Raw genomic sequence first — 12,747 nt, 5'->3', positions numbered from 1 at the left:
TTCAACTTTATTTATTGATTTAGGCTTTAAATAAACGCTCTGCAAGTGCACGGAAATGGTCTTAATGTAAAGCAATGCTTGCGAGAGCTGTCTCACATGACGTATACGCAATATTGTAAGTCGTATGCAGAGGAATGCAAATATTGAATGTGTTATGATAGCTGTTGAACTACAGTCTATAAACACACACACAAGCCTCAGACAAAGGGAGGCACACATGTATAGAGAAAGAGGGAGAGAGAGTGAGGGAGAGAGGCAGACATATAGCTAGGCTTGTGTTTGTTTACTGAAAGCCACAAAAACCACAGTAATGCCGCCATGGCTTCCTGCAATTCTCTCCCTCCTGCTTTGACCTTTTAGTTGACTGTGACTGCGAAACGTGGCAACAACATTTCAATTTGCAATATGCAGTTGGCTCTGTTAATTTACCACATAGATAAAGAGAGGTGAAGAGGGGAAAAGAGGGAGAGAGACTTGCCACATATGCACACACATTTGGCTAGTTGACATTGCGATGGAAAACATGTGAGAAGGCGTGCCAAATGAGGCAACAACATGGCCCAAGCGACCTTTGACTTGCGTTTGCGTGGCATTAAAACTGCAATAAGAACGTACTTAAATGTACTATATAATATAGACTACAAGCTATTAAGGGCATCGCAATAAATCATCGTTTGAAGATTGAAAGCTCATTAAATGCTGCACACCGCAGAGGCATAATTGTAGCTTAGGGCAATCGGGCAGTCGTGACGAGCCTGGCTTTGATTTTAATTTGCATTATAATTGTCGTTTAAATGTGTATTAAAAATTAGCATAACGCAATTAAATGCTGCGGCCGCTTGTGGCAACAATTTTGGGGTTTTCATAAATTATTTAGCTGCTGATTAGTTCGCTCGCTGAAATTGTCACGTTCGATGGATATCAAATGGAAAATCAAGTAGAGACTTGCTGCAATTACGCACCACTTGCGGGCGCAGCAGCTAAGCTCATTATTCATTTTGTGGAGCTAAGAGGAGGAAGAGTTAGCGAGGAGGAGGAACAACAGCCGCAGGAGGGAAAGCTGCTACAAACAAGATTGTGAGATAACCGCTACCCATTGTCAATAAAAACCAAACATTGCGGTAGTATTATACAAATATACCACATCAAATATACTGAATATATCTAAAATATGTCAAAGGCTTTGTTTGGTATCCCACTACTCTATCTTTATACTTCGATGCTTAAATACCTAATTAATATACAGAAAAAATATTGAAATATATCTACGCATAATAAAATATACTAAAGTCATTGTTTGTTATATGGCTTCTTCAGCTTCATTATTCGATGAATTATAACTAATCAACATACCTTATAATACTAAAATACTAACAAATACTATAACATACCAAAGTTCTTTTTGTATATCGCTTCTTAAGCTGCATTATTCGATAATTCAATCAATATACCAAAAACTATAAAATATACCAAAAAATAGTGAAATTAGCTGAAGGCTTTGTTTGGTATATCGATACTCTAGCTTCATTATTCGATGATTTTAAACCTAATCGATGTACCAAAAGATACTACAACATACCATGAAATACTAAACTATACCAAAGGTATATCGTTTCTACATATATCCTAATTTGCGGGCGGCAGTGGCAAAACTCAAGAATGTATTTGATCTGAGTGCGGCAATGACAAAAATATACATACATACATACATATGTGTATCTATTATAGTCTCTAAGACGGTTATAAAAATATACAAAGTTAATATACCAAAGGCTATATTTCGTATATTGGTATAAAACTGCATTCAAAATATACCAAATATACCATATCGTCAAGAATATACATACGTATGTTAATACATTATGGGATCGTATATGCTACGATCTGCCTGTTCAATTCATCTAGGCACAAAGTTTTGTCACCCTTTTATGGGTAGCGGGTATAAAAATATACCGAAGGCTGAATTTGGTATATCAATACAAAACTGCATTTAAAATATGCAAAATCTAGATTGTCAAAAATATATGTAATTTAAAAGGGTCGGATATGCAACGTTCTGCCTGTTGCATAAAATTCTTGCAGGCACCAATTTATAATACCCTTCTACCAAAAAAGAAGCACAATACTCACCGCCGGAGTTCTTGCGAGCCATGTCCTCAGCACTGGATGTCTTGCGCTGATCGATACGCAAATTGGGTATATTGAATGGCGGGGCATTCATGTTGTCCGTCGAGAATTGATGGCGCAGCGTGCGATGTCGCTCTGGCGATGCCATCGACAGATTGTCCAGCTTCAATTTGTTGCGCTGCTGCCGATCGATGGCCTCCAGCATTTGTTGCAGCACCTGCAATATGCCACAATCGACAAATTAGCTGGCATTTCGAAAAAGGCAACAACCATACAACGAACTCACCTCCAGCAGATAGCAATATTGCTCGAAATTGAGAGCCGGATTGACGGTGTGCGGAATGAGGAGCGGGAGGACATTGGTGGCCATCGTTTCGACGGTTAAGCCATAGGATTTGTCCGCAAACAGTTTGTGGTAGATGCCTGGTCGAGATGTGGAATGCGAATTGTATGAGCATATAATTAATAACAGTTAAGCAGATCTCTTTAGTCAAGCGACGTTTTTGTGTGTGTGCGGCAGCAGCTTAATTAGCTTTTCTCTGCTGGTTGTTCTTCTGTGCTTTCTATTACATTCAATTAGTTTTATGCAGACACATTTACACAGTAGTGAGTGCATTTCATTTGTTCTACTTACGCACAGTACGCATGATAATATCTGGATCCGGTATTCGCACATTCGCCAGCAATGGCAGCACCTCCTCCATAACCTGCAGATTGTGTGTGTGGATGGGATGGTTGAGTAAACGGATATAACGAGGCGAATCTAATAAATGTGTGTGTTAATTAAACGCACCTGGGCACGCTCCATGCGGTCCATGACACGCTCAATGCACATCAGCACATTCTGCACTATCTTCGGATCCGTAATGTTCTTCTCAAACACCAGCTTGACCTTTGGCAGGACCATGCGTCGAATGGACAACTCGTCGATGCTGTCAAACACATTTGCCACAGCCACAACTGCGGCGCTCTGTCGACGCAACGATTAAATCATTTATTTTAAAAATTTGCAAAGAGGGTAATAATTTGGAATAAATTGAGAAAAATTACAAAAAAGAGTTATTAACGTACTTTTAAATTTGAGAGGTTAAAGTAAGGTCAGAAGAGAGAAATATCAAATTAATTAACACTTTGTTACACACTTAAGACATATTCTAATAGCATAACTTGCACCTTTTAAATACAAATCTCCAAAGGTCAGAAAGAAAATTATCATATTTATTATTTGTTCAAACATGAACATGAATATGCCTCAGTGTTAGATAAGTCTAAGTTAGATAAGACTAAGCAAATATATCATCATATGGTATTAGTTATATCTCATATAAACACAGGACAAAAAAAATATAAGATCACACTGCCCTGAGAAGTGATAATTGTAAATACTCAAAAATGGAATGTCTTCATTATTTCAACTACATGAAAATATATTTCAGTATGTCAACTGCTCATGTGTTGCATCACATAAAGATAAAAACAGAAAAGGTTTCCTATATACTGGTAAGATCCCTTAGAGCTAAGTAAAGTTGTTTGCTATATCATTTTCCAAAATAAACGTCAGTTCTCTAACAGAATTCACCTTAGTCGCTGTATCTATTCATTAATATTGCATATTTAAGATACAATCTAATTAATATCAAAACCTGCGATCTTGAAATAAAGTCTTTTAAGTAAGCTTTTCTTAGAAAAACGTCAAACTTATTATAAAAGTGTTTGTATTAAAAATAATAAGCAAAAAATTATGCTAGTATCAATTTTTAACTTTAAAGTTAAGGGCAAATAAGATGGATTTATTTTATCAAATTTATGTTCAATGCTTCGAACTTTGATAGAAAACTTTTGAAGCTATATATCAGGAACCTTATGCTAATATAAATATTTTTCAAATTTTAATTTAATTCAATCAAGTCAATCATTGAAAATAAAGAGTGAAAGGTTAAACAAGCATCATGTTCTAAATCTTATGTCGGGAGCTATCGATACGGTTAGCAAACAAAAATTATTTGTGTTATTAAATATGTATTCAAGATACTGACCTTTTTTTTTAATAGAATGTTTTTTTATCTTTGGAAAAACACCCTACTGTAAAAACCTAATATTTTTCTAATAAATTTTGAATTTAATTTAAGCAAGGAAATTATTGGAAATAAATAGTAACAATTATATTCTAATACATATTGCGTTAATTTCAAGTCAGTTCATAAAAACCAAATTATTAATGTTTTGACCATTTGGCACAAAAGTTAATAGATTGTCTTAGGGCTGTCACAAAAAATCTACAATGTGATCCATTACCTTAAAAGCCTAACCCTTATCATGTTTTGAAGAAATTCATTAAATGTTGACATTAATATATTTTTCAAATACGCAGTCACGCACTGAAACTTCAATAAAATCTATGTTATTTATGGTACATCGTTAAATTTATAGAAACAAAAATATTTTCAAACTTATTTGACAAGTAAACTTTAGCAAACTCTGTTTAAAAACAACGATTTATTATTTGTGCAATGACAAAGAAAATTGCCCACTTGCTGAAGTCATCAACAATATCTATTTATCACATTAAATTCACATAAAGTAAATTTGATACAGCCACCTAAAAATCCATCAAATGAGTGTCTAGTCACCCTCAGCACAAAAACATTTGCTGGCAAAATGAATTTTAGACTGCCGAAAAAGTCGAAGAGGGGGGAAAAACTGTTTCCTGATTAAGGACTAGGTTCTCCATGGTGGGTACAATTACAAATACAATTTGAGTGCTTCGTTGGTTGGTAATAAATTTGAAGTGGCAACCGAAGCTACTTAAGAGGCATCTTTGTGCCGCAGTTAATTAAGAAATTGCTGCTGTAATTACACAAGGCGCAAGGCGAATGCCAACTCAACTCATTTGACTTGTCAACCCGTTTCCCCTTGCCACTTTCTTTGCTTTCCACTCTTGTCTCTTTCTCTCTTAACTAATTTGCATATCAATGCCAACGTCAGGCAAAAACTTGCCTTCTAAACTTACCTGCACTTGAATTGTGGATCCATCGAAGGAGAAGAAGAGCATCGGCATTATGTCTGTGGTGACATCTTCGGGTTTCGTTTTCTCAATTATCAAATGCAAGTTCTCGAGTATCGTAACGCTTGCCTGTATGGATTTTGGTGTATTGTAGACGATTCTATATATATATTCGAGAGAGACAAACAAACAGAACACGAAAGTAAATTTATTGTGCTAACAATGGGAAATAGCAAAACTTTGCCGTCGCTTTAATTTAATCTTAATATAATAGATGACCCAACACAAACACAAACAGAAATAGAAAAAGAATTGCGTTTGTCATTATTGTTGCTGCACAGGTCTCAATCTGAGTTTTATGTGATTATTTCTCTGCGTCTCTCTGTGTGTTTGTGAAAAGTTGTTATTTGCAACTTTTATGGCAGTGTCAATAAGCGTCTTACAACAGTCCGAAAAGTTTCCATTTTTTTTTTTCAAGCCCAAAAGAAAGAGGGCAGTTCAAAATTTTATTGCAGTTTATTTATTATGACAGGTATTTAATTCAATAAATATCTTTGAATAGATTTATTTACTTTAAATAAATAATGTATCAAAGTTGTCGTAATTTCCAATTAAATGTCGAATTTTATTCCTATGTAAGGCAGTTATTTAATAAAAAAATATGTATTATACTTATTTGAGGACTATTGGAAAATAATTGCTTTAGTACTGTTGACGGATATCTAAAACAATAGATAACTAGATTGATTTGTTTTTACATAATTGATTAATATGACAATCGAAATAATTTGTAGATAATCTCCAAGTTAGATTTATTTTAAATAATTGCTTTATTGTTGCTGCCAAATTGTATTTTTTTGCAGATATTAAATGAAGCAAAACTAAAATAATAAGCAAAACTATAGACTATGGGCAATCTAGATTTATTTTAAATAATTTCATTATTATTGCAGTTAAAACTCTTAATTTCAGCAAAAGCAGTAAATGTATAAAAATAAATCAATTTACTACAACTGACATAATTCATAATTAAATATTGAATGTTATTTAAATCTTATGGCATATTCTTTGTTACAAAGAAATAAATACAATTATTTGACCTATTTCCAAATAAGACTTTTTTGTTTAAAATTATTTTATTTCTACCATAAATCTTAAACAAATGTTGAATATTAGTTTAATATATTTATATTCACTATTGCCAAATTAGATTCTAAATAATTGCGTTAGTAATTCTCCCGTAATTCTTAACTAAATGTTAAATGTTATTAACAAAAGTTGTCAACAGCTGGAAATAAAAGTTTAGAGTGCTTATTTTAAACATTTTCGCTAGCATCGCTCTCTATTTAAGTTGCCAAAAAGGGCTTCAACTAGTTTTAAATAATTGAGTTTTTGCAGTCGACGCTTTGCATATTTTATGAGCGACACTCGCAAGCATCAACCAAACACCAGCTGAAGTCCTTGTGTCCTTTCTATATGTGTGTGTGAGTGTGTGTGTGTGAGTGTGTGAGTGTATTTGCCTGTGGTTCACTAATTTATGTATGCCTCTGCCTGGCAGCAAGGTAGCGAGGTGCATAGTTGCCAACCCGATACTCTAGACTACTCACAAAACTTTGCGTTCGCCGCCAACTTTCACTTTAACTTGTGGTCTATAAATTACAATATGAGCTGTCGCCTCAGTCTCTGTCTCTCTGTCTCTGTCTCTGTGTCTCTGTCTCTGCGTGTGTACAATAAAACGCCATGAAAATTAAATAAAAAGTGTCACAAAAGTTTTTCAATTGTTGAACAGAAAAGTTGAAGTCAGCCCAGCCAGCCAGCTGACCATTGTTTGCTTTGTGGCTGGCTGCAACCCCGTAACCCTCGCAACCCCGCAATCCGTAACCCGACCGTAAACTGTAACCACACTTTGCTCTAGCCACAGCCACAACAATAACAAAAGGTCAGGCGCTGCTAGATAGCGTTCTTCACTCAAGTAGTTCACTCTCTATCGCTGTATAAATGGGCGCATAATGAGCGCGCTTCACTCACTTCATTGTGGCCGACATGAGGGCATCGTATTCGGAGTGCGTCGCCTCCTGGACGAAGAGCATGACGGGCTGCAGCACAGCGGCGAGTACTTCGCCATTGTTGATTTCCGATTTGAGCATGGGCCAGAGGTTTTGCCACCAAAGTTTCTACAGAAAGCAAAGAAAAGAGAAGAGCAGAAAAACACACACACAACAATAGTTTAGAACTTGTAATGCTTCAACGCCTCTTTCAATCCTCAAGCAAAGCAAAGTCGTTACATCCTGTTGCCTGTCGAACTGAAGACAAAAGGCTGCTGCAACAGTCATAAAACAGCGCTCGTAATTTACAAATTGTTTGGGCCATAAAGCAAACTGTGTGCCGTAAATGATGAATGCCTTGACAACTGCCAAAATCACCCAAAATGGCCGACGACGGGCTTCATCCGTTTCCGGTGGCGATGATTATTTCTTTTTCGACTTATCGCTAGAGTTCGCTACTTACACGCGGTATCAGCGGCATGGCCTCAATCAAGGTTGTCTTGTAGAACTGCGATTTCTGCTGCGTGTCCTTCATGTTGACCACGTCCAGGAATTTCAACGCATTTATAGCCGGATCACTGGTAATTACAAACGGATAAAAAAAAGGGTTAAAAGTAAATAAAAAAATATTTACGGCACTTTAAATTTAGCTGAATATTTGTTTTATTACGCAGTTGATTTATTTATCTTTTATTGGCTGTTTATTCTCCCGAAAATGATTCGAAAATCAATAAAAAAAAAACTCGCGACTATTTAAAACAAATAACATAAAACCATTTTATGCAGCATTTAAAACTTTTTTGTATTTGTTTGTTTTGTTTTTTTGTCTACCAAATGCTTTGTTTGCATTTAGTGAACTGAAAATAATTTGCAAATCAATAAATGCCTTCGACGGAAGAACATTCAGAGAGTAAATAAAACATATATTTATTTTAAATAATATTTATGAATTTATCTAGTTACGTGTGTTATTAAAAATGTTTATTAAGTGTTTGCTTGATATCATGCAATATTATTCAAATATTTATTAATATTAATTTCAATTTATTTAATATGAAAATTAGCTTGATATTTTAATGAAAATTAGCTTGAAGGATGTGGCTCGTCTTTGGCTATACTTTTATAGCAAAGAAACTAATTTTAAATTACGTATAATACTAAATAAAAATTAAAATATTTTATACTATGAAACATTATTCTAAATGAAATTTAAAATATTTGTTACCATGAAATTTTGGAATGAAATTATGTTATGAAAATTAAAATCAAAATATTGAAATATTCCTTAAATTTAAATACAAAACTTTAATGTAAATAATTTTAGGTAAATTATTTATTACTAAAGTCGGACTAGTTTTAAACATTTAAATCAAATAACTAAACTAATTTCACAATTTAAATTTAAATTAGTATTTATTCTTTATGATTAAACTAACATATTTTTCACTTTTTAAATTTTGTAAATACGTTAAACTTTATATCAAATTGAATACTCCGCTAAGTCTGCTTTAATTAACGCAATTTATCCACAAAATATGTATATAACTGCAAAATAATCCTAAAACAATTGCGCTTTATAATCGCGTTGAGTCGCGCATACCAAACAAAAATGTATTTATATAGTTATGAATTAAAAATAATTAAGCTAGGATTATGCATGCAAATTTTCAGTCGCCAGACAGCAAAGTAAAACTTTTGAGCGTTGCCAAGTGTGAAAAGTTTGTTTGCAAATGTGTTTTTATTGTTATGCAAATGTAATTGGTTGAAATTTAATTGCCAAAAAGTGTTTACTTTTCAGTGGTGCACATTTATTTCATTTATTTCGGACAGCCCAAAACCGACAGCAACCGGCAACCAACCAACCCCTGAAGCCACAACACAATTCGTTTGAACTGAACTCAACTGAATTCTGAATTCTGAAGTGAAGCGTTGGCATTGCGGGTAAATTGAAAGATTGCCATAAAAGCGAAAGCAAAAGTGGAAAACCAGTTAAATTATGTGCATCGACGGTGGCATTGAAATGTAATATAAAAGAAGAAAAAAAAAAAAAAAAAGAGTTGCGCTTGGTTAAACAATAAGTGTGGCCATTAAATCACATTGCGTATGCGCCACGTTGCACACCAAAGTGGCGAACTGATTGCAGTTGGCAACTGCTATCTGTTATCTCCTATCGCTATCCGCCCAGACGATTAGCCGTGGGCAACAGCATAATCAGCATAAGTAGCGCACAAAACACCCGAACCCGAGCAACAGGCTGAAGAGCTCAACAATCGTACTTGAGCTATTTGCATACGCAGCTAAAAACTCTGAACGCTGAAAATGTTGATAACATTTAAATGAACTTCAAAGTGCTGCCAGCCTGACTAACTGACTAAATGACTACCTGACTGGCTGCCTGGGCGTATCCTGGAGGCGTCGTGCTGCTGTCAGCGTCTTTTTGCTAAGCAACCGCCAGGCACCAAACACAACCTTGGAGTTTGTGTCTAAACACGGCTGAACAACTGAAGGCACACTGGTTGCAAGCTGCAAACCTAATTAGTTGCTCATATATTTGGCATGCATTATGCAAATTAATTAATAAAAAGCAATGTTCATTTTTAATATTTTTTAAATTGCATTTTTGTTATTTTTTAATTAATTTTTTTTTGGGCATTTTTCAGAAAAGAAAATCATTTTATTGGGGAAAAAGAATGATGCCGGGACCTAGCTGCTTTGGCTGATAATCTGGCATATTTTGTACGGTGTCTATCGATATACCATATATATATAGTTTGCAGTATATTTTGGAATTTTTTTCGTGTACTGTTTTGGTTGGCGATCTGACAAATTTTATGGAGTGTTTAACATGTAATAGTGTATACCATAAATATACCAAATTTAACATTCGATATATTTTTTTTCTTAAGTATATGTAATAGTGTATACCATAAATATACCAAATTTAACATTCGGTATATTTTTTTTTCTTAAGTATATTAATTTGTATATTTTAATATTAAGCCAGCACTCTTTTCATTGTAATAGTGTTTCTATGTACCAAATATAGAAGTTGGTATATTATAGTATTTTTGCAGTATATTAATTTGTATATTTTAATATTAAAACAGCACTGTTTTCAATGTAATAGTGTTTCGATATACCAAAAATAGTCATCGGTGTAGTATAGTATTTTTTCAGTATATTAATTCGGTATTTTCTAAGAATGCTACTAAACTGTTTTCAATGTAATAGTGAAACAATATTTAAAAAATAGGCTATGCCATATTTTTGGTATTTTTTAGTATTTTATTTGAGTAATGTGGAATATTTTAAGAATGTAATAAGTGTATCGCCATACTAACTATAAGTTTCAGTATATTTTTGGTATTTTTTAGTATTTTGTTTAATAATTGCGATATGTTTTTAGAATAATGTCGCTTTGTTTTGAATGTGATAAATATATCGATATACCGAATAGAGGCTGAGGTATATTTTGGTATATTTTAGTATTTATTTGATTAATGTGGTATATTTTAAGTTTAATACTCCATGATTCTGCTCTTATTAAATCGGAATAGCGGGTATCTCACAGTCGATCAGACTCGACTGTATCTTTCTTGCTTGTTTGGGCACTTTTAATTGAGTTTTTCGCATGCTGTAGCATCAGTGTGCAGCACACTGTGCTTGCCTAGCAGTCTGTAAGCTGTTTTTCTTCGCTTTTTCATCTCGGTCGCAGTCGCAGTCTGTCAGTTTACCTAGCAGCTGTGCTGTCGTCATAAATCCCCTTGCTCAGTCCCTTTCCCTATGTCCCTTCTATGCCAACTGAGGTTGAAGTGAAAAGGAAAGGAAAGGAAAAGAGAAGGAAGGAAGCAAGGCAGCAAAGTCGCTGGGGTCGCTTTCCACTACTCACAATCAGCTCAAGAGCCTGGCATTGTGTCTTTCAAGCCTGATTACCGTTTTCATTTACCAAACAGACGTAATTAAGGTGTGCGTGTGTGTGTGTGTGCGGGAGCAAACGTGTGTATGTGTGTGTGTGTTTTGTCCGTGGCGTGGAAAAGTGAATGCTTCAATTGAATTTTAGCTACATGTACAAATTGGCTTAGAGATTGCGTGTCTTGTGCGCTCCATGAATGAATGAGTGAGTGTGTGTGCTTAAATGTGTGTGTGTGTGTGAGTTGGTGTGTGTTTAGAGGTGTGTGCGTGTGTGGGTGTGTATGTTTTTAACAGGTGTCAATTTCATTTGAAACTCAAACAAAAAACTTTTGCCGTTGCCGTTTGGCTGTTTCTTTTTGCTTGCTTTGCGTTTTAGTTGAAAGTTAATTAATTTACAGCAGAGGTCATGGGTCATAGATTTGTTGTTGTTGCTACTCACATAAAGTACTTAATCAACTGCAGCAACTGTGCGGTGGGTCGTGCTGTTGCATCTCGGCTGGCCATGCGCGATGTCGCCTCCTGCAGTGCGATGGGCAGCCTCGGCATCAACTTGTGCACATGGTCATCCAGCTATAGAGGAAGAGGAGAGAAGAGAAAAGATGAAGGTAAGTGGAGGATAAAAGCGAGATAGCTATGAATGATTGTACAAGAAATTGGCCACAGCACTTGAGCCACAGCAAGTGCTTGAACAACATTTTCGGGGGAAAAAGTTTTAATGACGTTGCGCCCAAAGCTGAAGCGATTGAAGATTGAAACTCAACGGACTTGAGCTTCAGCTTCAGCACCTGGACTGAATAATTAGAGTTTTGAAGTGGACTTTTGATTACATTTGCATTTGACAAAGCAGCGAATCTAATTACAGCTGGCAAACAAGCCGGCACAAAACTTTTACCCAACCAATTTGCCACTTGCCACTTGCTACACGCCACTTGCCACTTGCCACTTGGTCTCTTCAGCTATCTGGCCGCGGGCAAACACAGCAGCAGCAGCAGCAGTAGCAAATTAATTTAGCCAGACCAGAAGAGAGAGAGAGAGAATAACCAGCTCTTACCGTTTCCAGTTGCTTGGCATAGTTGGAGGTGGAATTTCCCGCTTGGATGAGAGGTCGTCCATTGTTGTACACCGCACAGATGACCATGCCCAATGAGAACATATCGCTCAGCAGGCTGCACTTGGAGCTCGTCTGTGTTTCGGGTGCTGTGTTTTCAATGGGGGAATATTGTGTGTGAGTTGTTGCAATTGTATTTTGTTGCTATTTGTTTTGCTTACCCATAAAATCGAGATTGGGCTGCGCCATTTTTGATACCCTGTTGCTCCATGGTGGACACGGAATTGAGCTATTCAAATCAGTCTCATTCATTCTTTCTGCAAAGCATAAAGCATAGAGCATATGAATACAAATCGAAAAGTCTCTCTCGCAACAATTCGTTTCAATTTCTCCTTCACAGACTTACCCACATATTCCATGCCGGCGAGTTTCCAAATGCCTCGCTTGGTTATTAGTATAGAGGATGGACACACATTTCGATGAATTACGTGACCGGAATAGTGCAAATAGGACAATGCCTCCGTTAGCTGCAAAATGGAAACAATCCGAACACACACACAATAAAATCCCCACTTCTCTCTCACTCACTTTTCTTCTGGGCACGCTTTCAA

At 35.6% G+C, this 12,747-nt stretch overlaps 1 protein-coding gene across 7 annotated transcripts in view; it reads right to left on the bottom strand.

Annotated features, from left to right (window-relative positions):
- LOC117569315 (SCY1-like protein 2) overlaps window positions 1-12,747 on the bottom strand; it is a 29,904-nt gene that overhangs the window by 10,931 nt on the left and 6,226 nt on the right. For all 7 annotated transcript variants that reach the window (XM_034250433.2, XM_034250434.2, XM_052006183.1 and 4 more), the window contains exons 5-15: window positions 12,543-12,663; window positions 12,358-12,453; window positions 12,140-12,285; window positions 11,528-11,658; window positions 7,640-7,754; window positions 7,160-7,305; window positions 5,138-5,291; window positions 2,921-3,097; window positions 2,762-2,834; window positions 2,414-2,550; window positions 2,131-2,344 (exon numbers count right to left, since the gene is read on the bottom strand). In XM_034250433.2, coding sequence (XP_034106324.1) covers window positions 2,131-2,344; window positions 2,414-2,550; window positions 2,762-2,834; window positions 2,921-3,097; window positions 5,138-5,291; window positions 7,160-7,305; window positions 7,640-7,754; window positions 11,528-11,658; window positions 12,140-12,285; window positions 12,358-12,453; window positions 12,543-12,663 — 1,510 coding nt within the window. The remainder of the gene's footprint in view (window positions 1-2,130; window positions 2,345-2,413; window positions 2,551-2,761; window positions 2,835-2,920; window positions 3,098-5,137; window positions 5,292-7,159; window positions 7,306-7,639; window positions 7,755-11,527; window positions 11,659-12,139; window positions 12,286-12,357; window positions 12,454-12,542; window positions 12,664-12,747) is intronic.

Source organism: Drosophila albomicans, chromosome 3, assembly GCF_009650485.2.
Source record: "Drosophila albomicans strain 15112-1751.03 chromosome 3, ASM965048v2, whole genome shotgun sequence".
Taxonomy (NCBI): domain Eukaryota; kingdom Metazoa; phylum Arthropoda; class Insecta; order Diptera; family Drosophilidae; genus Drosophila; species Drosophila albomicans.
The sequence above is the reverse complement of the archived record's forward strand: the minus strand, read 5'-3'. Positions and strand labels throughout refer to the sequence as shown.